General features: G+C 43.4%; 1 protein-coding gene across 4 annotated transcripts in view; it reads right to left on the reverse strand.

Moving 5' to 3' along the window:
• Positions 1-23111, reverse strand: part of creb5b (cAMP responsive element binding protein 5b) — a 43297-nt gene that overhangs the window by 5928 nt on the left and 14258 nt on the right. For all 4 annotated transcript variants that reach the window (XM_044359990.1, XM_044359989.1, XM_044359988.1 and 1 more), the window contains 4 exons: positions 22296-22417; positions 20613-20770; positions 10672-10798; positions 9244-9354 (listed from right to left, as the gene is read on the reverse strand). In XM_044359990.1, coding sequence (XP_044215925.1) covers positions 9244-9354; positions 10672-10798; positions 20613-20770; positions 22296-22417 — 518 coding nt within the window. The remainder of the gene's footprint in view (positions 1-9243; positions 9355-10671; positions 10799-20612; positions 20771-22295; positions 22418-23111) is intronic.

Here is a 23111-nt window from a genome sequence, read left to right on the forward strand (position 1 = left end):
GGCCAGACAGGGGTTAAAATACCACTACAGTCTACACTAACACACAGCGGGCGGCCTCAGGCTTGCAGCTGTCCACAGCATCACAATCATAAGAGACTTACTGAGGGTAACAAGTGTACTATGCTGTAATATACTGTTACTATGTACAATATAAATTATCAGTATTTACAACATTTTTGTACTGGATGTCTATCTGGACATAGTATTAAAATGCAGAAATAACAAACAGCTAATTGACATGCAACTAAAACAGAAAATGGATTTAAATGAGCTTACAGATATCAATCATAGTCACCGGTGTTGACAGTGACATCTTCCATGATTCACAGCATGAATTCTGAGGCTGACAACCCTCACAAAACACCTTCCCTTCAGCTGAAGAAGAGAGGTGTGGCCCACCCTTCTTGTGAAAGAGAAAACCAATCAGAGTTTGACAATCTCCTGCCACTCAGTCACAGAGCAGGCAATCACCTGAACGAACAGAAAGCCAGAGGAATCTGCTGGCTGCCTGTCTACCTCTGTGTTTCTGTGGCCCTACTGACGCTGTCTGTGTGCGGTTAAGATGCTCATCTGGGGTTGCTGGAGCTGCCTGCCAACCAGGCGCCAAGGGAGAAGGACAGAGAGGGTAAAGGGAGGTGAAGTGGGGCAGTGAGAGAAAGAGGGACCAGGGGTGGGGGGAGATTAGATGGCTTCTAGTGTCTCCTCCCCACACACCATCAGCCCAAGACAGCGAGTGCTCATTTATCAGTGTCTCTGAGAGCCGTCCAGCTGGCAGTGCAGTGCTATCTGTTTATTAATTGAATTAGCCCGCATCCGAAGAGGCCCAAGAGTGTCAGAGTACAGAGGCAGGTCAAAGAGCTGCAGGGAAGCTCACTGGTGGTGGTTATGAACGGGACAGGGGGTTGAAAAGAAAAGTAAAAGGACCACGCACAATAAGATAAGAAGACCAACACAACGCACACAGTTACACCATTATTCTCACCCAACAAAATGTGATGCGACACAATATTGTATAATATTAATATTAAGCTAGATATGTGCTTTCCAACCAAGAAAGCATATCTCTAGCAAAACCTATCCCACATAACAGATAAAAAAGATAAAGGAACATCCAGCGAGAAAAGAAACAGACAACCCAAATAAGTGGTAGGTAAATCAGCACACACAAATAGAGTTTTAAGAATTATCTGCAGTAAAGACTTTTTTAAAAGAGAAAGCGCTTACCGTGATACAAGCTTATTCCCACAGCTATCTCTGCAAGCAAGTGCTTGCTACTGCTCCGTCTGGAGTTGAGACACAGCTCAGTTAAAGCCACCTCGGCCAAAACTTAAGTCTTTGTATCCAGAACCACAGTGACGCAACTAAGGGACGTTAGCAGAGCGATGATGAGCAGGCTGTGATTCTCAAACACCTTCATCAGGCTCCCTAATGCCTCTTTAACACATGGTTGTATTTCCCCAGACTGTGCTAAGCACAAGAACTTAACCACCACGTGCATTTTTATCTCTAATTACACACACATACATATACATTTCTCCTGCAGCAACATGGCTGCCGCAGAAAACAGTCATTAAATCAGTGCAGGTGTTAGCCTGTGGCGGTACAGGGCGCTTACAGATGGGATGGCACAGAGTCTGTCCTGCCACTGTCTGCCCTGCTGTTGTTGAAAAATGGGGAAAAATAGCAAAGAAACAAGAAGATGAGTCGTCCATGACATAATAAAGACATGGTCAGATTCACCCTGGATAAATCTATAAACTAGCAGCCTGTATTTCTGTAATCACATGCATTTGACACTACATTTCATACATTCTGACAGTGTACTGAAAGCAGTAAGCCTATTGATTTTCCATTGTTAAAACACCATCCCTGATTCAGCCATCTTTTGCCCAGAGGGGAGCTATCTCCTCACAGACCTTTGCCCCCTGACCTCTCGACTTCCACTCCTTTTTTAAGGCCATTTATGTGGTTTCAGGGAGACCAGGTGATCACCCATTAATGATATTTATTAATGGCTGGTTCCTCTCTGCAACAGGGGGGCTTTGAGTGATGTCCCTGTGAGTGCTCTGGGCACATCCTGAGAACACACTCAGGTTTCTCCTCGCCAGATGACTTCATATCTATTAACCCTGGGAGGAGAAAGCAAGAGCACGGAGCAGGTACAAAGGGAAGAGACCACGCCTGCCTCAGGATGGGTAAATCAAACCCTGTGAGGTCAGGGTGAGCACTTTTATTCCCCTTAAAAGTGGAGCAGTGTACTATCAGGGGACCTGTGGCCCTCTGGCGCCTTAAAGCAGGTTAGAAAGATTTAACCAGTCTGTGGAGTCATAGTTTAAGTGCAAAAAGATCACAGTTTCAAATGGAGATCTTACACTTCACATTAAAGTCCAAAGTGAAGCATTAAAGCTTCCGTCTGTCTCTGTCAGCCTTTTGTTAACACTATACCAGCATGGCAGCAAGTTCAGGATCATGTGTATGTGAGCAGTATTTCTAATTGCATAATATATCATAGCTGTAACTTTCCTGGCAATATTTTTTGTGGGCCTCGGCCCTCTAACTCACACTCTAAACCCGACATGGGTTCACCATCTGCAGTTGAAAGCAGGAGTTTGGCTCTGCTGAGTGCTTTGCCAAGCACTCAGAGGATCTAATTCCATCCTCCTCATCTCCACCACTACCCACCAGTGCCTGCCTGCAAAACCCACTCTCTGTCCCCTAAAACTCCAAACCCCCATTAGTTCAATTTTATTAGATTTCCCTCTCGCCCAGAGAGGCAGTAACATCCACCCCCCTCCTCTCTCTCTCACACACACCTCTTCCCTGTTCCTCCACCCCCTCTCCCTCTGCTTGCCAAGAGCTGGGGACTGTTAAACTGATTTCCTCAGGGAACGGCAAGGCAGACAGTCTGATGGGAGCTGGGCTGTAATGTCGCCCCCTCTCTCCTCATTTGGGTTCTGGGCCAAGCTGATCAGAGCTGGGCCCGAACAGAGACTCCCTGTGGTTCCAGACGCAGACGGGGAGATGGACATAGACTGGCTGTTCTGCCAGGGCCAGGCGCTCTGGTGGTGCTCGGAGGAACCGGCGGTATGGGCGCAGCGAGACACACGCCCACTGAGAGAGCATGCTCCAAAGCATGCGCTCATACTCTTGGCAGCTTCTCCACCCTGTCAAGTTAATGGATGGGCCTCTGACTCCAGTCTGTATATCCCCACTGTTCCCTCTCTTGTAAAGCCCTGCTCCAGTGCAGCCTACATGGTTATCACTACACCCACTGCCACAATCCTGAATACAGAGAATGCCTAAGAATAACAAAGGCAGAGAGAGACAGACCAAAACAGAGTGCATAATAATAGACACTGACATACTGTATATCTTTTTGAGGCATTAAAAAACGACAATAGGCAACAGGCAAGTTATACATCATGATGTTAATAAAAGTAACTTGAAGTGCGACGACTTGAATCAAAAATAATTTAAAAGATTGTTAAAATAACATGTGTCTAATGCTCGTGTATTTCTTGGCTGACACTGGACTCTTAACTTTCATGCTTCTTACTGCAAATATGGAAATTGTAGCCTGTGCACTTATAATAAAAAAGCTCTTTTGTTTGGAGTCTTCATTAGGAGTATGTCATATCATACATACTTACATTTGTAGTAACAAAAATATTTAAGCCATGCTTATGTACATTTGGATTAAGCTAGCACATTGTGCTTCAACATGTCAAAATGACTGAGAAGCAATCCATTCTCCTTTAAAAGAGAAGGAGAAGTATAAAAAGAAGAAGTTATCAACTTTGATCACCATGCTGGGGGGAAAAAAGGAAGAAAAGAAAACAGAAGTGGGTCCTACTTGTAAGCATGAAATGGTTTGAGAGATCTGATAGTGACCTAACTGGTCAATATTGACTGAACTTTATCAGACTGAAAATCTCTGACCCAACGATCTTTATCCAATCACCCCTCCAGTGTGTGAGTGGTTATTTTGGAGTCTGGTGAGTATCTCATTCAATGCTCAGGCTCCAGGGGGGCTCATGGTCACTGGACCAACCCAGTCTGGCCCGTGTGGTGATGGCAGCTGGTTTACCCAAGCTTGGCTCTGCCGGAGCCCCGTCCCATTCACAGGCCCTGAACCATGACCAAATGGCCTTCACATACACCTCCCATCAGCACAGCTAAAACAACAAGCAGTCATCCAAAGACAAACAGATGCGACACTCTGTGCCACAACTGCCACCCTCGTACATAACCCCATCCACACAGTCACACACACAGGCTTATGCATACGTGCACACACACATGCAACTACTCAAATATAAATGTACCAGTATACACAGTGTGTCAAAGAACTGGCTAATCTAAAAATAGTGAACATGGCTTTCTATATTAACAACATGATTATTATCCGGTTACTTCAGAATTCTTACGGGTTAGTTATAACTTCTCAAACATAACTTCTGTTTATCCCAGTCTCAGAGTTACTTAAACATGATCACAGGGTGTAAGCTGTTGTATTAAGTAGCAGCTAAATAATACAGAAAATAAATCTTATAAATTGCACCTTTTGTCAGGTTCACTCTCAACTCTGAAAAATGCAGCAATCTCACCAACTGTATATACTTAAATATCTATACAACGTCTCATATAAACCCATGGTTGAGCAGGTGCAGACCCCAGTTTTGTATGAACAGCAACTAAGCTGTAACAGGCAATTGTGGTTGAACACATTGTTCATTATTGCAACAAAAAAGCCTGTCAAACGAGTGGTGCATCATCTTGAAGACAACACAACATGTCTATTTACATTTGACTATTATTTTAAACAATATGTCTCTAGCTCAGACAAACCAAACACAGTGAGAGAGGAGGCAGTGAGAGAGGGGCCCCTCGCTGGTCTGTGTCCAACACTGATAAACTGGCAGACACACATTGATCCAGCAGCTCCTCAGTCCTGTGCTCCACTCTGCTGAAATCCACTCACCTCTATGGCAAAGGGGAGAATCATATGTTGGCCATCTGAAAAACTTTCTTTGCAGTCCAAGTCACTGACATTGACCACTCTCTCTCAGTAACACCGTATTACAGTATATCTTGCCATGTGTCTTGTGTCCTGTGTCCCTATTTGACTGTTATTTATCACACTTCCACATCCACATGTTTACTTAACTAACCACACATATGTACATAACAGATCTGTGTCAAAAACTATGTGCAAATTCTAACTTCATGGTTTGTTTAAGGCCACTTAGTCCACAAATGTGTTTTGACTCTGAGGACAATGATTACCAGTAAGGGTGCCAATGCGATGCCAATGAAAGTGAGCTATTTGCACACACAACCATAAGCACACACACACACACACCAACATATAGAGTACACATACACATTATCTAGAGCTCAGTGAAGCAGCCTACAGATTCAGCTGTGCTCTTAGCTCACCGTCCTTCTCCGATGACATCATACCCTGACAATGCCACCATTCATACAGATGTTGCTTACAAAACCTGGAGTTAGACTCCTATTGTGTGTGTTGCTGCTCCTCCTCACAACAAGAGGTTTAGCCAGAGGTGCTCCCCTACTATGATGGTAGAAAATGAATGGAACACGTAATAGGGTTGCCGTGTACTCTAATGGTTAAACTGCTTACAAATGACTTCATACTGAGCTAACTGTTCAATCAATCATCTCGTAGCAGAGTTGAAAAGTGACACATCTGTGGCTGCTTCACAAGTTCTCTTTTCTTGGCATTTCTGAACAGAATATGTATGTAATTTTTTCACTATTAACTATTTAGGGTAAAACTTAGCAATCTTTAAACCTATTAACCCAAATGCCTGCTGCAACTCTGTGACTATACTGAAACATTAGAACTGTAAGGGTTGTGTAAATGAAATGTAAAAAAAATACATTAGTGTGCTAGAAACATTTTGATTATTGGCCCTCCTGTGTACTATGAAATGTTTCTTTAAGAGACGCACCGCTTTTTTTTCCCTCCTCAAGTAAAAAGGAGTACATTTAGAACATGCCAGGAATTATGTCATCCACCCATCTAGTGCCAGCTCCACAGCCAAGAGAGCTGCAATGAAGGAACATATAGTATTGTTTACCTCATAAAAAACTCAGCACCTAGACCAATGCTTAGTGACAAATTTATTGTCCTTAGTTACAATGTAAACAATAGATAATGGGGAGATAATAAATAACACATTTTCATGCACCAGCACAAAACCATTTCAAGACCCCGCTGTCTGAAATTAGCAGGCAAGCGGGATGTGGAAAGCATGGAGCTCATTTAAAAGGAACACAAAAACAATGCCGAAGTCCACCGCTTTGAAAAGGGTCCCAGTGACATGAGCTGAGTCATGTCCCATAGTTGGCACTCACAGATGTTATTTAGAGCCAGCTTGATAAGAGCTTGTAACAGAAGAGAAATGATAGTGCATATCTTTCATCATACAAACAAATATATCAAACCATCTCAGCAGGAGAGTTTATGGAGAAGAATACGGCGTATGTACACACACGTGAGTGTGTTTATACAATATGTGCATCTCCAAATTTGCATACTTACTTGTCACATGTTTGGAAGTACCTGACTCTCTCTATGAGTATGTGTGTCTGTTTAATTATGTGACACCGTGCAAAGAGAATGACACAGAGTTGGAGCAGACGGGGTGTGTGTGTGAGTGTGTGTGTGAGTGTGTGAGTGTGTGGGTGTGTGTGTGTGTGTGTGTGTGCGCGCGCGACTGTTCGCGAGGCCCTGTGGAGAACTGGCTCTGAGCAGTGACGTAATGCTTTGGCCGGCACGCTGTGGAACTTGGCCTCCTCTCTGCAGCGTTTCCTCCACGCTGCGAGGGTCAACTATCCCACAACCTCCAGCGCACAACACGCACCATTCTATTCCCCAGACCACAACAGAACAGAACACAACCACACCCGGCACCATGAGCACCCAGTGCTTCACAAGAAAAAAACAAAACAAAACTAATAAAACACTCCAATCTCAGCAACACTCCCAGACAACCAACTAAAAGCAGTAAGGGAAAAAATACAAGTCAGTTATTACACCACTGGGCTTTGCTGTACCACTTAAACGATGGCACTTAAGTAGAAATCAGGAGATAAAAGAGAACAAAGATGGGCACTGATGCAGAGATACAGTCTTCGGCCCACAGAGCACAAACAGAGAGCTTAGAGCGAGATATGAGTCCCCAAGGGGCCACAGCAGTCCTTTGGCTCATTAACTATTTACACCAGAGACAGGCCTCCATGCTGCTCTGGCCCACCACAAAATCAATTAGCCTTCATTAGCCCAGGCTCTGGACCCACAGTATACTCTCTCTGGCAGGGGAGGGTTAATCCTGCTACTATGGCCTCTAGTTACTACAAAATGTCAAACAATCGCAAGCGCAAACATGTAGACATGCACACATGTAGAGAGACACAGGAAACTAGGATGAGCTAAAGCCCTTTCAAGTCACTCACAAACAATGCTCTCGTCCGCTGTTTGGTGTCTGAGAATATCAATACCGTATCTCACTTTTCAACTCCCCGCTCACTCTGTCTGTCTATCTATTTCCTTTATGTCTATCAAAGTCCCACTCAATTCCCTTCTCTGCTCTCACAATGTAAACGTTGAGCAGAAAGAGTGCATCCAGGTCCGTGCCTCGGGGGTGTGGGGTTACAGTGCGGAGATTTCCCATTGGCGGAAAGTCAACATGGTTGGGGTAATGAGATTAGAGCCGGATTGAGAACGTCGCAGGGGACACATGGGCCTGATCATGGCTCAGTTATCCGATAGCGAGGCCGTATTTATCGACCCGGCCCGGGCGCGGATATTACAGACATTAGAGACCACGTCTATGCTTATGAAACCCACGCTGGAGATCGCACCCTGATAACACAATTAGTCTCTCACTTTCTGTCCACAATCGTGAAATTCCATCAGTCGCGTTCAGACATCAGGGAGCAGAATCTCAATTGATCCACATTTGGTTGCCGTGCCTCGTGTCTGAATGGCCAACTAACCAGAAAGTTGCATGGTCGAGGGGCCTGTAGCCATTTAATGACTGCATATGTTTATGGGAGGCCTAACAGAGCATTTACAATTCAATTACATAGATAGGAGAAGAAAAAAAAAGGGTAAGATGTGTCTGGACAACAGCCAGAGGAGAGATAAGCCTAATACACTAATATTGTGTTACCCCAGCGTGTTACCATAGGAACAGTTGAAGAGATTCAAAAGACTACAAAGACGATCAATCTTGAGAGAGCAGGAGGAAGAGAGAGAATTAAATGCCCTGGGAATGCTCCCGCTCTCCTCTATCAGAGCAATAACTCTTCTAATGACCTCTGCTGCCTCCTCTCTCTCTCTCTCTCTCTCTCTCTCTCTCTTTCTCTCTCTCGCTCCCTCCACAAGATGTTTCTCTCCAGCAAACTCAGCTATCAGTGAACCTTTCCAAACACGAAGAGCAGCAAATGCTTTTCATTATGGTTTGTGATTTTTTTGATTTCCAAGTCATGACACAGTTTGCTCTTATTTCTGCGGAGCATTTTTTTCCATTTTCAGAGTTATTTATTTTGAAAACAATGGTTGGATGATGGTCATGTTGCTACAGTATTAATCAATTCATATCACCAAGCGTGTAACTGTTTGTGCATTTGTCATTAATCAGAGGAATGCTGTCGGTCGTTGGCATTAGTATTACAGCAGTACAAGTATGCAAAGTCGGAGTGAGTGGAAGGTCTCTTTCTCTTCAGTTTTTTTGTTTTTTCAATAATCCTCTACACTTCCTTAACTCTCAAAATCCGTCTCCATTCTGTCTCTCTCCACTTTCAGCTTCGGCTCATTCCCACTGCTCTAACTGCCTGCTTTGTGAAGGATGAGGTCATTTGATTTTTTCCCTGCTGTGTTAAACTAGTGCTAACAAGTTGTAGGACCTACAGAACATGTTCTGTACATTAAGATATACATCAGGCAGTCGGTGGGCAGCCGAGCCACAACCACATAAAGGGCCCTTTATTCTAGCCAGAGTCTCCAGTGCTGCACTGGCAGGTTCAGACACAGCTTTGATTACACACCAAATGATGAAATCCACACAGACCTAAGAGTATAGCTTTGCTGGCACAGTCCAGTGGAAAAGAGAGTTGCAACACTTTGAGCTGGTGTGTGTGTGCACACTTGTGTATGCATGTGCATAAATGTGTATGCATCCATGTGAATACATGCATATATATACTCACCAGTTTGGCCTCTGAGTGCATGGAGGGAATGTGAGTGGAAGAACAGGAGCTGCTGTGGGCGGGACCTTGCATACCCATCATATTGGAGCCCATGGACATCTGTCTCTCCATCTGAAGATTACAACACAATGGGAACAGTGATATTCATATGTATAGACATACTATTCCTATACCACAGAGCTTTTTCATACAAGATGAGTCAATACACACTGACTCTTTAGACATATGTTATTTACGGGGATTTTCATGTCTTGATGTGAAACTATCACTGCTTTTACAAAAAAACAGATTTAGCACAAAAGCATGACACTCATCCTCCTGCACAGTGAGCTATGGGAGATGAGATGAGAGAGCATGAGAGCCTGATTTCACATGACAGGCTGCCCTGTGCACAGCTCTGTGTGATGATAACTGGAGCTGACCCAAAACAGGAAGCCAGCACGGGGGGGACTTAACACAGGAAGCCAGTGCAACAGGGGTATGTGAGTTTTTGATGATAGTGTGATGAGTGTCAGTCAGACTAAAACACCAAACCCCGGCCGCTCTTGACGCAGGATGTCTTAATAAGTTATATGAGTTGTGAGGAGGTGTAAGTTGTATGAATTCATTAGAATCTGTCCTCATTTGTCCCTCAAGTGCCCGTGGCTGAAGGTGAGGAAATCAGCTGGGTAAGCCGACAGGGGTGAGAGGTCACTTGCGTGGGGTGATGATGTGAGCGGTGTTTGCTGAGCAGTATATGCAGGAAAGAAGAAACCTTTGTGTGAGCGTCTGCATGCATACACGTGTGTATGTGAGCTGCTGTGGCCTCCCAGCTGCTGAACTCTGGGTGGTGTGGGGATCTCCATGGGGAATGGCCCCTTTCCACCCCCCTCCCCCGTCCACAGAGAATCAGGCCTAGAACCTGACACACAGCCTTAATTGCACTAAGTGTGTTTTGTGTAAAAATATCACCCAAACCTGCACCCCTTTCCTGAGCCGTCAATCTTCCCCAAAATGGCTTAGCTCTTAATTTAATAAACATGGGAGGGCTTTTTTTATACCATAAACACGGGCTGTCTTGTGTTACAATGAGAACATATGTTGTATCATTAGAATCTTGATATGAGCAGCTTTCTCTGAGTTGTTATCATTCCCTGTTTCATGTGGGTCCTCTAAATCTTTTTAGCTTAATTACAATAAAGTCTGTATTCTCAACCCAGAGGTAAAATCTTTCACTTCTACAAGAGACGACTTCCTTCATAAAATGTAGTAAGTCATTTTAATGGTGAAAGAACACATCCCAAACTGCAACCCTACATAGTTTATGTGCAGACTACATGTTACACTGTTGTCACTTACTGTATGTGAGAGTGTGAGCGAGTGGCTTTGCTCATGCATGTGCGAGTGCACCAGTGATTGAGTGTACTCTGTGCTTCGTTGTGTACTCACGGGCATCAGCACAGCGGAGGAGCCAGGCATGGTTGGGTCTGGCAGAGTTCCAGGCATGGAGGCTGGCAGAGGCTGTCTCTGTCTGTTTCGTAGGTGCAGCAGCGAGGACAGCGAGCCGGGGACAGGCCTGAGACACACACACACACACAAACACACACTGTGTTATAGATAATATAAGAGTCATTTTCTTTGTTTTGTCATATAACATCAAACCAAACTACCACTATCACCTCTATGGCGCTAATTACATATAATTTCTCCTATGATGCATCCATAACTGGTGTATAACAGATAATGACTGCTTGATAATGCAGGATAACATAGCTGTAATCATATTTAATGGTATGTGGTTACACATGTCAAAAATCTATTTGACAGGCACATTTAAAACTGTTTATAAGATGTGTTCAAAACTGATGCTTGAAATTTGTTTCTTGACAGAAAAGTCTTAAACTCAAAGTCCAATTTCTACCAATTTCTTCTGGTGCTTTCATCTTATGGCATTCATCAGCAGATAGTCTGCTCAGTTGTCATGAGAGTGAAGAATAAGTAGTGCATAAATAAACTTGATCAATAAATATAACAATTATAATTATTGTTTTGTTCATAAATATAATGAACATACCCCAAAGTCATTATATTTATGAACACAATGCACCCAAAGCATTTTTAACATTTCTAATGAAAAATGTGATTCTTCACAAACCTCTGGAGAAGCTCTATCACCCTGACTGTGGGAGAGGCTACTCTAATGGAGGAGAACTGGTGGACTATCACAATTCTTTCTGTGTGAGGTTGCAAAAGAAAATCACTCTAGCATCTTAAGTAATTTCATGCATCAATTAATTTCACATTTGTGCTATTTAGCTTAGTTTATGTTTTCCCCAACTTTGTTTTTTTGTTTATACATGTTGCTGCTGCAACAGAGTCACAATGGAAAACAGAGTATGTGGTTGCTGCATCCATGCCGCAGTTGAAAGTTGAGGCATCTTGGGAGTTTTTGGATGCACTTTAAACGCGTACACTTCATGTAGTACAATGGATGAGTAATGATGATTGTGGTGATGAATGAATAATATTTGTCATAACAACCACATGAGATGTGCATGATGAGAATTGCATTTAGAAATCGCTACAGCGGTGGAAGCCCTGTAGGGAAAATCTCCCTCGGTGACCACAAAAGTGTGTGCGGACCGACAGACCTATCCACACTCACGGCCACATCAATAAATCACATGTACAGATGAGGCCCAGGCTGTGCTTAAACTATTGACAGCAGTCCTGCCTCCATCACTGGCTCAGGACTACAGCCATCCAAACACCCAGACTGCTCCATCTGCGCACGGTGACATCATTTATACAACTGCCACCAAATCCCTGCTTGTAAGAACACAGACTCCCAGCTGTGCGGGTGCTGCAACACCCAAACATACAGCATACATTAACTATACAGTTCCCGCAGCCTAAAAAAATCACCAGCGTTCACTACATGATTCTTCAATAACCTTGTATCAGGAGAATCAATAATTCTCCAGTTATCAGTATCATCAGGATGAATGCTGCCTCTCATCAGTCAATAAAGCTCCATTTCCTTGAGCATTTAGAAATTAGTGCAAACTAGAAGCATTAAGGTTAGCTGTGTTCAACGGGTTAATGTAATCAATTGACCACATCATAGCCTGGATTACGGTAATGGTGAGTGGTGAAGGAGTGATGGCCAAATGGGGGTGTACCAGAGCAAATGTTCCCCCACCTGAATAAATACCTGTATTTGTCCAGACCTTAAATATGTGCATTTACGCTCCAGACATTTTAGATTGCTCCGCACACACAGAACCATTACCATCCTGACTGTGTGTCATTTCTGTCTAACATCCCAATTTATCACAATCACACTCATTTAACTGCACATATGACATCTGAGCAACACGGCGAATCCAAACATTTCCACATGGGAAAAGTCATGAAAGTACAATGAGGTATGCAGTGTAGCTGTGCTCTACATCAACACCGTTTCCCTCTGCCAGCGTTCAAGATGATGAAATAACAGTCACAAGGCAGTGGCTGTGACATGCTGTTGATTTTGTAGATAAAAACTGTTTTGCTGGATCAGTTCAGTATGATGACTGCCTGCATAGCTGCTCTTTTTTTTTCGCAGTGTAGATGTAGAATGAGATTTTCTGATGCTTTTTTTTTACCTCAAACCACAGGGTAATACATTTTCACTGAACGTAACACTATGCTGTAAAATCTATGCCTACAACTCTTGAAATTGGCTCATTCACAGTGTTTCAAAAGTGGCTTATTTAGCATATTTCACTTAATTTTGCATACAACTAAATGCATCACAATGCTGTTGTGTGTATTTATACATACAGTATGTTATACATGCATATATTCATACATTTATATGTCCAAGACAATCCTAACCTTGTGCACGCTATAAACTGTAGTAGATTAATGATGCTGATTTAATTCACACTTGAGCCGTAGAAGAAGAGTTATGGGAATGTACTTGGTTTTAGGTGCAGATTGCCAGACCAACTAAAAAGATGGTTAGTGGAAGTGACTGTAAGTAACCATATAAAGTCACGTGTTGCAGAAAACAGCGAGAACATGTGCATGAAGCTTTCCTGAAGATTAACGGTAACAGACAAATTAAAAGCTCCAAAGATGCTGATATTCTCACTTGAAAAGTCAAATCAGTCTGCAGCCGAATGACTAGCAACTCTGGACAAAGATAAACTCTCTCTTTTTCATTATGCCTGTCCTCATTCACGATAAGACGATGAAATTCACTAACACAGAGCCACTTGTGGAAGTCAACCCGGCAGAAGTGAGTACACAGCAGGTCGCTGGTTGTGGCAGGTCAGGCTCTTGCTTTCTAGAGAAGAAAGGCTCCTTTGAAGCCTCTACAGGTTGTGCTGCTGTGTCTGTCTGTTAGCAAAGCTCACTTGCAGCAAGGCAGGGGGAGGACAAACACTATCCGTCACCACCCCACACACCAAAAACACAACCTGCTTGTCCAGCAGGAGGTAAAAAAACAAAGTAAGATCTGACAGCACTTCCTCTGGGGATTAACTCAGACTGTACTGATAAAGACAAGAAATAACTGGCGTAATGCCACTTCCAGGGTGGAGGTTTTTCTTACGCATTCTGAATATGTACATTTTCATTGTGTACATGAAAAGATATTTTATAATTTGTATATGCATATGCATAAAAGAATAAACCAACCTTTAAGTTAAGTTAAGTTAAGACCAAATAATCAAAATAATTGTTAGCTGCAGTCCTAAGTATCAACATACTTTATACATTGTAATGCATCATTTCAGCTTTAGCTTGTGATGCAGGATTTCTAATTTCCATATATACGATAAAAGCATTCTTCGTTGACGTCTCACAAAACATGTTTCTTCTTTTTTTTTTTTTTTCTTTACTCTTCCACTTTCTGTGCCAGTGTGTGAATGTGCTGGAGTTGTGTGTGAACATGTGTGTGTGTATGCATGTGAGTGAATAATGACAGGCTGTGGCTCCACTGAGGGGATTGATAATAGCCTGGGCTGTGGGCCCCGGGGGAGAGCAGGTAGACACTCTGCAGTCCTGACCCTGCACTCTCACATTACTGAGTGCCTTGCTCTCAGCCCAGCTCTCCTCCACAATCCCCGCCCCAGAACCACCATCCCTCCAACCCCCGCCCACCTTCACTCCACCATGACATCACTGCTAGACCTTCTTCCATCCCTGAGTCCTCCTTCTGCTTTTTATCTCTTGCTCCATAGTATATTTCTCAGAGTTATCCCCCCCTCACACTGCTATTTTTCTCCCCAATGGAGCAGATTTGACAACTGTTCATTGTCCTGCTAATCCTCTATAACTCTCTTCTGTACCCCGCAGGGTGCCCACACATCAACTCAAGCCCCTCTACACTTGCTTGCTCTAACCTACAAATCCTGCAGTCTGCACATACACAAAGCTTTGCTGTCCCAATCCCCACAGTCCCAACTCCAGCTCGAGTACTGGGGGACTTTAACACAAGGGGCTTGGCTGCCATCCAAGAGGAGACAGAGAGAGAGAGAGAGAGAGAGAGGGAGAGAGGGAGAGAGCGAGAGCGAGAGAGAGAGGTGCAGGGTGCAGTCAGTCCACTGACTCATATCCTTCCCTTTCTGACTCTGCTCCAGCAATGATGTAATGCTCTTGGCTTTTCGCCCTCCCCCCACCCTGTGCCTGCCTACCCTCAGATTTCGTCCCTCCCTCCTCTCCTCCTCTTGCTTTTTCCCTCTCTTTCCCTCCTTGACTCGTCCAACATCGCTGCGCTCACTCCTTGCTGGGTGAAGTCACTGCGAGCCCTGGGTAGACACAGCAGCTAAAAACTTTCGAACGTAACCAAAACAGCCCAGGGCCAAGTTCCAGACGTTCGGGAGACGGTGGTGCAGTCGCCATGGGAACGGAGGTAAACAGAGGGAGAAACAAGGGCCTCAAACAGCTTGCAGCTGCCTGGCTCTCTGAGTAAACACTACACAGGACCTGCCCCTGATTTACTGCCTTTAATCACTGGTGGGAGGAGAGTGCCATGGGGTTTGGACTGAGGAAATAATACGAATCTGATCAAATAAATCAGCCCTAATGGGTTACGACACAGGCTGACTTTTATTAGCGGGCCAGGGGAGGGATGGATGCTGGGAGGGTGCTACACTCCAAGGGTTGGTGGGATGGATCTGGGATGGGGTGTCCTCTCATTAGGGAGCCTCAAGCTGAGTAAAGCCATGCCAAGGCACAGTTGAGGAATGGTGGTGAATGTTTGTCTGATGCCAATTAGTGTTGCAGGATTTGTTCACTAAATATGATATGCCATTGGCTAAGGACAATGAGGATGGGTTGTCTTTTATTTTCAACGAAAGCAAAAAGTATGTCAGTACATTCCTATCACTGCTGGATCAGAAAAACTCATAAGCAACAACTGTGTCATCTTACTACAACTTAACCTGCCATCTATCTGCAGCACCTGACTAGCGTTGTAACATTTGGCATGTACTGCCCCTTTCACATTCAATGATACTTCATCTTTCACCCACTAAAACCTGACTGTTTATTAGCATTTTTGTCCATCTCCTCCGTAACCAACTTCTCTTCCTCTTATCCTGCCACCTCATTCCTGTCTTCAACTGTCAGTCTCATCTCTCTGTCTTTCATTCAGTTTTCCGTTTTCACTTTCCTTTCATAATCTCAGCGCATTTTTCCCCACACCTTCATTCTTCTGATCCCATTTGTCCATACTCCCATCCAAACATGATCTATCTTTTCCTTTTCTTGTGCAGACAAGTCTCTTATCCTCTCCTGCACCCGACTAGCCATCAAGCCATGTCCTCCACATCTGATGCCTCTCTTCTCCACCCTCCGCAATCCTTCATTTCCTCTCCTCCATCTACCTTCTATCCCCCTCTTCCTCTCCTCCATCCACCTCTGATCCCTTTCTTCCTCTCCTCTGTCCACCTCTGATCCCCCTTTTCCACACTTCCCTGCGCTGTGATCCCTGCGCTCCCCAGAGCTGTGAGGCATGTCCCTGTATGTGAGTTGCTTGTGCAGGAGCCTGCATGTGTGGTGGCCCCGGGGCAGGGATGACACAGCCCCGCTGGAATGAGAGGGAACAGAGTCTGGGCGTTCCTCTACAAACGCACTATTAAACCCACTGCAGTACACAATGAGCTCATCTTAATTCAGGTCAGATGTACATCCTGCATTTTGTCTTTCTTTTTCTCTCTTTCCTTTTTTGTAATTGATTGCACTGTATACCTTTGTTTTTCTGTAGCTTTGTTTATTTATTCTTCTGCTCTCTCTGCCTGGTACTGCTCTATCTGCACTACCCCTACAATTTATACATGGTTGACTGTTGCCCATATTTGTCTATGGAAAAGGGCATTTGTCAAGTTGGAGCATGAGGGCACCTCAGGCATTTTGCAGAGGTCCTGCGCTCCTGCACTCAGGGCGGACCTCTCTCCTTATCACCGCTGTCTGAATGCAATCTAATCATAAACAATAATAAAGGAAGTTTTGTTTAAATTGTGAAGTTCATGAGGTCAAAGTTTGTCCGTGGAAACATGAAAAGTGCATAACTCTCTCCGTTGAAGAGAATTTCTTTGTTCTGGCACTGGCGCAACGGGTGGAGAAATACTATGAGCACACTTGTTTCATTACAAGCATGGGAAAATGTGTTATGCAATCTATGAAAATGTAATATTAATTGCATCCTGGAATTAAATCATCAAATCTATCTGTACCACTGTAACATCTGAAGTACTATATGTAAACTGAGAGAGAGAAAGCAAAGATCATGAACTTCTATGTTGATCACTGTCTATATTAGGATACAAGACATGTAAATGTGCTTGGTCAAACCGATTCTTTGAAAGACAAAGAGTGGTAGGTATCAATATGACACGTGAAATCTTGTACCTAGTGGTCCACAGATCAATCAGCATGTCTTCTCCAATCCTTTTGAGAAAACAGTAATTTCACAGATAACGTGTCGCTCTACATTTGGGTTTTGCACGAAACCTTGCTGTTAAGAAGGCATCAACATCTATTTGTGCTACTTCCTTTTAAGGCAAAAACAAGGACCACAAGTTGCTGGTGGCTCTAAGGTGTGAAAAATAATGTGCATTTTAAGCAGCATGGGAAACAAAACCACAAATTGACTTCCTTCAGAGCTGTGCAGGGTGATGTGACAGCCACGCATCAAGCTGCACGCTTGCCCACAAGTTTGGGTGGAAGCCGAATTAAGAGTAAGTTTAGAGATAAATCCTCCATTTAGAAAGAAAAAAGACAACTGTTTGTGACACATTTGTACAAGAATAAAATTATACGTAGTTCTATTTTGAAATCGCTCTCCGGGAATAACTGAGCAAAACGATCAAGGATAGATGGTGACAAACTGAAACCGTCTCACATAAGTGGTTTTGGGGATCACACCCTTTAGGTTAACACAGTCCTCAACATTCTTAGGAGTTACGCATTGAAGTTGTTAAAGAACGTGCCTCAATTTAATAAAAGCACCTGTTTTTATACACAGCCAAATTTTAGAGAAGTATTTAAATACCGCATGATTATAAATTGATGATCAGATACCACATCTGTACTGTAATCACTCCTCACTTAACCCAGCTGCATTCAGGTTGATTGTGCTATGTAATGGAAACGACTGGACTGGAATTCTCTAAAGAGCCAGAATAGAGGAATGTCATTTTTAGTTCCTTGTGCCCACACCCATATTCCCGTACATCTCCTCTTACGAGTCAAAAGGTTGAGGTTTCCACAGAATGTTGTATCTCACATGGTTGACTAGTAACGTCCAACACATTTAACTCTGACATAACTCAGTGCCAGATGTTTATAATTGAAAAGCAGAGAGCATTCAAATCTGTTGGACGCCGCTTCCCTTTGTATGATAATGATAGCCGTGACATTAAGATCTGCTGGCTGGTTTCATATGCCTGGTTTTAACACTGGTTTGTGTCAGTGTAGTTCCCCAAAGACCTTGTTTAGGGACTCAGAGCAGAAGGAAAGAGAGAAAAAGAGAGAGAGAGAGAGGTCCTCAGGTTTCACAGCTGCAGGCCCAGCTCAACCCTAAAGTAAATGGACTTGAGGAAAGCCAATCCTAATTGATTCCAAGCCTCAAAGCTCTTTAGTAAACATTGTGGAGCAATGAAAATGACTTGTTATCCTAATTCATTGGATGCTCACGCTGTGCGTTCAGCAGAGCTGAGGAACAGACCAAGGAAGCAGATGGAACTGAGATTAAGCTGATTTTGTTTGGTGATTTCTTCTCATTCAGAGATATATTCTCCACAGAGCTCCATAAAGTGTGTAAAGATTAAAAGCTGTACAGCATAGGCTTGCAATGATTACATACACAAACCTTTCCATTGTTGGTGAGTATAACAGTTTCTTTATTGTCTCACTAACATGTCAAGTTATTTTGGATAAAATTAGGTATAAACATTTGCACAATAAATATGTCACTATGGATTCAAAACAACTACTTTTACATGATTGGCTTGTCTTCACAAAGACATGGAAAATCCAAAATATATCAGCTACAATTATAGGACCTTAATAGTACAAGAGGCGAGTTATCACAGCCACTGATCTGACCTTCGGTAGGCTGGACAGAGCACAGTTAGCCTGTAAAGTGTCCGGCTTGTTCTGTGTGTAGGAAGTTCCTGTGGAGAGACCCTGTGCATGGAGCCTTTGGTAAGCCCTAATGGTTTCCTGTGGAAGCCCTGCTCCTCTGTGGAGGGGTTTCCTCAACCCATTTTCCTGCTGATGTGAACATTTCCAGATTAGTTTTCTCTTGTGTGAATCTACTCTTCCTATTCATGTGTTAGGACCTCACCACCCTAATAAACAAATGACGCCTCTACAGTTTCAGTACATACAGGCCTCTGCTGGGGGAATGCCTCAAATGATGTGTCATAATTACCATTTTTTATGTTTAAGTGCCATTTTGTGGCTGTCAACCACCACTACATAGCATACCAAGTCTGATTTTCAAGTGATGTGTTTTTCTGTTTGTGAAAGCTGTAAAACCACCAGTCTCTCAACAAATCAGTGAAGGATTTGTGATCATAAACGACTGTGAATGGAAGTGAAGTAGTGAGTCTGTGCTTGAGCGAGGTGAGGAGTTTTTAATGACAGGTAAACTGAGGTGAAGCAGGCCCAGCAAAGTCTCTGTTACTGGCAGTGATTGCTGCTCCTCCAAGGGGATGAAATTTCATCCCTGTCCTCGACAAAGAGCCTGACGGGGTGTCAGTCAGGCTTAGTGATGGGCCTCCCATCCAATATTCACTAGCTCCTCTAGCTGTAAATCTACACAAGACAACCTCGACACAACGCAGGCCTAACACTGAGCCATCTCAGTGTCTCACTTGCTCGCCACAGGCCTGGTTTACAGTGACAAAGACCTGGCACGAGGTTGAAGGTGGTTGGGGTTAAGGGACAAGGAGTGAAAGAGGTCAGTGGAGGGTCCTCATGAGGATAAGAGCAGAAAAGTCTGTACATATGTTTGTATGTGATAATGATTGTGTTACTGATATATAAAGACAAAATGTCAGTAGAGGGAGGCAATCTCAAGAGAGGCAATACCTTCAAAATGCTGATAGGTTGGTAGAGTTTATACAATCAATGCCCCACATAGCCTCACTACATATAGTATGAACATACAAACCTTGAGGACAGCAGACTGATTATGACTTGAAATGCTTTAAACTTGATGATGAACTATTCCTTGACCACTAAATACTGCAGGTAAATGATGAAGCAGCACACCATACAGACTGCTGTTATTATACACCTGTGGCATGGCAGTGCAAATGTATCAGAGAAACAGAGCTCTAAGGTTGTGGCTGCCATTCCCATACATTGAAAGGAACTATTTTAGAGCATGAAATGCTAAACCGTTGTAAAAGCAGTCACGGCTGACAATGATCTCATCTTGTCCTCTGGGACCATCTTTTACATGCTCTACTGTGGGACAATACTGAATGAACAGCAAAACATGAATCTCAAGCCCAACACACACTGGTCCAAATGTAACAAAACTCTGACATTACCTCAGAGACTACAGAGGGATGACAATCGGCACAGACACAAAGGGACCAGGCCAAGCCTGAGGCTGTCGCTACAACAGGGTCGCACTTGAGGTGAGAGGATACACTCTAATCATTGCACTTCGTAGATAATTTTCAGTCTGTCAGCAGTTTTTAACAGTGTTTGTACGCCTTCGTAACAGAATAAAAACTCACTTAATGCAAGAGGTGCAAATATAAAATGTATTCTTCCCTCTTTGTGTTGCCTTTCTCATAAAACCTACATTCTCTGCAACTGTTAATTAACTAAATCTTGCCAGTGCTCTACTTAAATCTCCAGCTGTGTGGCCCACTCACCCTATCTGCCTGTTAGTGGATGGAGCCTGAGTGATGACGGAGCTGGACTGAGGAGAAGGCAGGGCCTGCTGGATCACTATGCTGGTATCATGGTTGCCCATTCGTGAGTGGGACTGCTGGTGCTGGCCTTGGCCTGCCTGGCCGTGCAGTGAGATGTTCTGCAGAGTGGAAGGGGAAGAGAAAAGAAAGCAGAGTATACAAAGTAAGGTATCTGTCAAGAGTGTTACGTTCTTGCAAAGAAGTTGTATTTTCAGCACAACTCTAGCAAGATAACTGTTTGCCCTTGGGCTCCATACACCCATCTTGAATGAGTAATGAGGAACTATTTTCTCCTGAGTGGAGGGTAATGAAGACCAGGTTTCTTATTGTTATTTACCCAGCAGGACAGTTTGTTTGTTTTACCTCCTGTTACATGTAATGGCATATACAGTACATTTAAAAATAACCCAGTGCCGCAAGGAACAACATATTTCCAAACCTCACTCACATGTCTTGGCATAAAACAAACAGCAACTTGAAGTGATTTGCATGAGTCAAATGTGAAACAGCCACAGGAAATGAGCAAATATAAAGAAAAGAATACAGACAGACGCTGGATTCAAGATCAGGTACTGACCGCAAAATACACATATTTGAGGAAATTCATCGATCATCTATACAACTAAAGCAATCAATCCTCCATATTTGTATTAGTGTCTGCATGTGGATATAGTGTATGTGTTTTGTTAAAATGGGACAATTGCTGTTTTCCTGAAGTTTCGATGATTTCCCTCCTTATCTCTTACTGTTGTGCTCTTCACTCCCCGAGAGTCTTGCTCTGACTCGCCTCCTGCTGACTTAGCAGAGCCTCCCATCGTAAACCACACAGACTGGGGAGGCTAGACGTGGCTGACCTGAGCACAGACGAGCTCCAGAGCCAAACCACCCAGATGACAAGCTTAGCTGCAGCATGCATGCACATCTTTCCAGACATTAGATAAGCAGTCTGTCTTGTGGTGATTTGACTAGTACCCATGTTTCAGGTGAAGGTGCCTCAGGGCAGATCTATAATGCATAAATGATCATGTCTTTTGTCAAATGTCAAAGCTTTGCAACTCTCTTTGCATGCGTGAATGTCTGGCCAGGTCTTTTATTGTTGCCACAAAAGTTGTCTCAGGGGTCTGTTTTTACGTCTGGGAAGAAATAGGACTCCCTCATGGAGTGTATGGCTGGAGAGCTGTTTGAAGTTTCAGGTGGAGAACTTGATCTCTCTTCTCCTCACCTGTGGTGGGTGACAAAGCTCCACCTGCTAGCTCTGACTGTCACTGTCAACAAGACTAATGAGAACTGGGGAGCGTGCAGTGTGCTTTGTGGCAAAAGAAGGGTGGGACATACAACACATGGTGAAAAGGTGAAATTATGACAAAATAATTAGAGGTGTATACATACCTGTGGTTATCCGCTTTTTATCAAGTGAGAATTGTGTGGTTACATGAGGTCTAGGTGTTTTGAATCTATTTAAAGAGTGTGTATCAGCTCATTGCATGTGGGATGTTGTTGGTGACATGACTGATGATCGCAGCAGAGAGCAGCTCCTAACCGCCTGACCTAACCCCTGTGGCTGGCTGTGGCTTAGGTTTGCCTCCAGTTTTTGTTTTTTTGTTTTTTCAGCCTGAGGCTTTGTTATATCTATTCCTGCAGTACCTGTTTACTGTCCTCTTCCTCCTGGGCCTTGCAAAACTCTTGCTCAATGGAGCAGTCCAGCTCACTGAACAAGCCCACCTCCTCACAGTTCTTCAAGAAGCGTGTTGGTGTTGGCGTCTGGTCTGGAAATCAGGGAAAACAAACAAGTCCAGTTTGAATATAGACTATTGCTTGTTTGTTAGGCTGTACGTACACCACGATTGTGCAGAAAAGAATAGAGCAGCGTATAAAATAAAGGACAAATGACACTGCATGATGACTGGGACTTTTTTCATTCTTTTCTATTTTCTTTTTGAGCTTCTTTTTATTTTTCAAATTGTTTTGTTTATCCTTGAATTTTCTAAATCTCTTCACTTCTTTTAAGATATTTATGTTTAGTTTGTTTCGCATTTCTTGTTACATTGATTTTGTGTGATTTTAATTTGCTGTTTATTTTTATTTGTTTATATGAAAACTAATACTTTATGGAAGCTAATGGAGATCCAAATAAAGACTTAAGAATACAGAATATACATAAATAAAATGTATTTGCAATGATTTTAAGAAAGCATTACTTCCACACGGTTAGGGAGAGAAAGATACTATTCTTGACAGCCCCATTTCAGCTGATAAAGTACAGATCCCACCTACCGAGTGGGGGTCTCATTTGTTGAGCTCCGTCAAGCCGTGGTATTCAACTTGACTTTGTGGGGGGTGCACACAGATCAGGTTTCAGACAGTTGAAGGTGATTTTGGGATCAGGCTTGTTTCAAAGGCTAAAAGCATACTTCATGGTGTGTTTATCCATTCTGGCTAGACTGGGGATTGACTCAAACT

The sequence above is a fragment of the Thunnus albacares genome, chromosome 8 (assembly GCF_914725855.1).
Source record: "Thunnus albacares chromosome 8, fThuAlb1.1, whole genome shotgun sequence".
In the NCBI taxonomy this organism is placed as follows: domain Eukaryota; kingdom Metazoa; phylum Chordata; class Actinopteri; order Scombriformes; family Scombridae; genus Thunnus; species Thunnus albacares.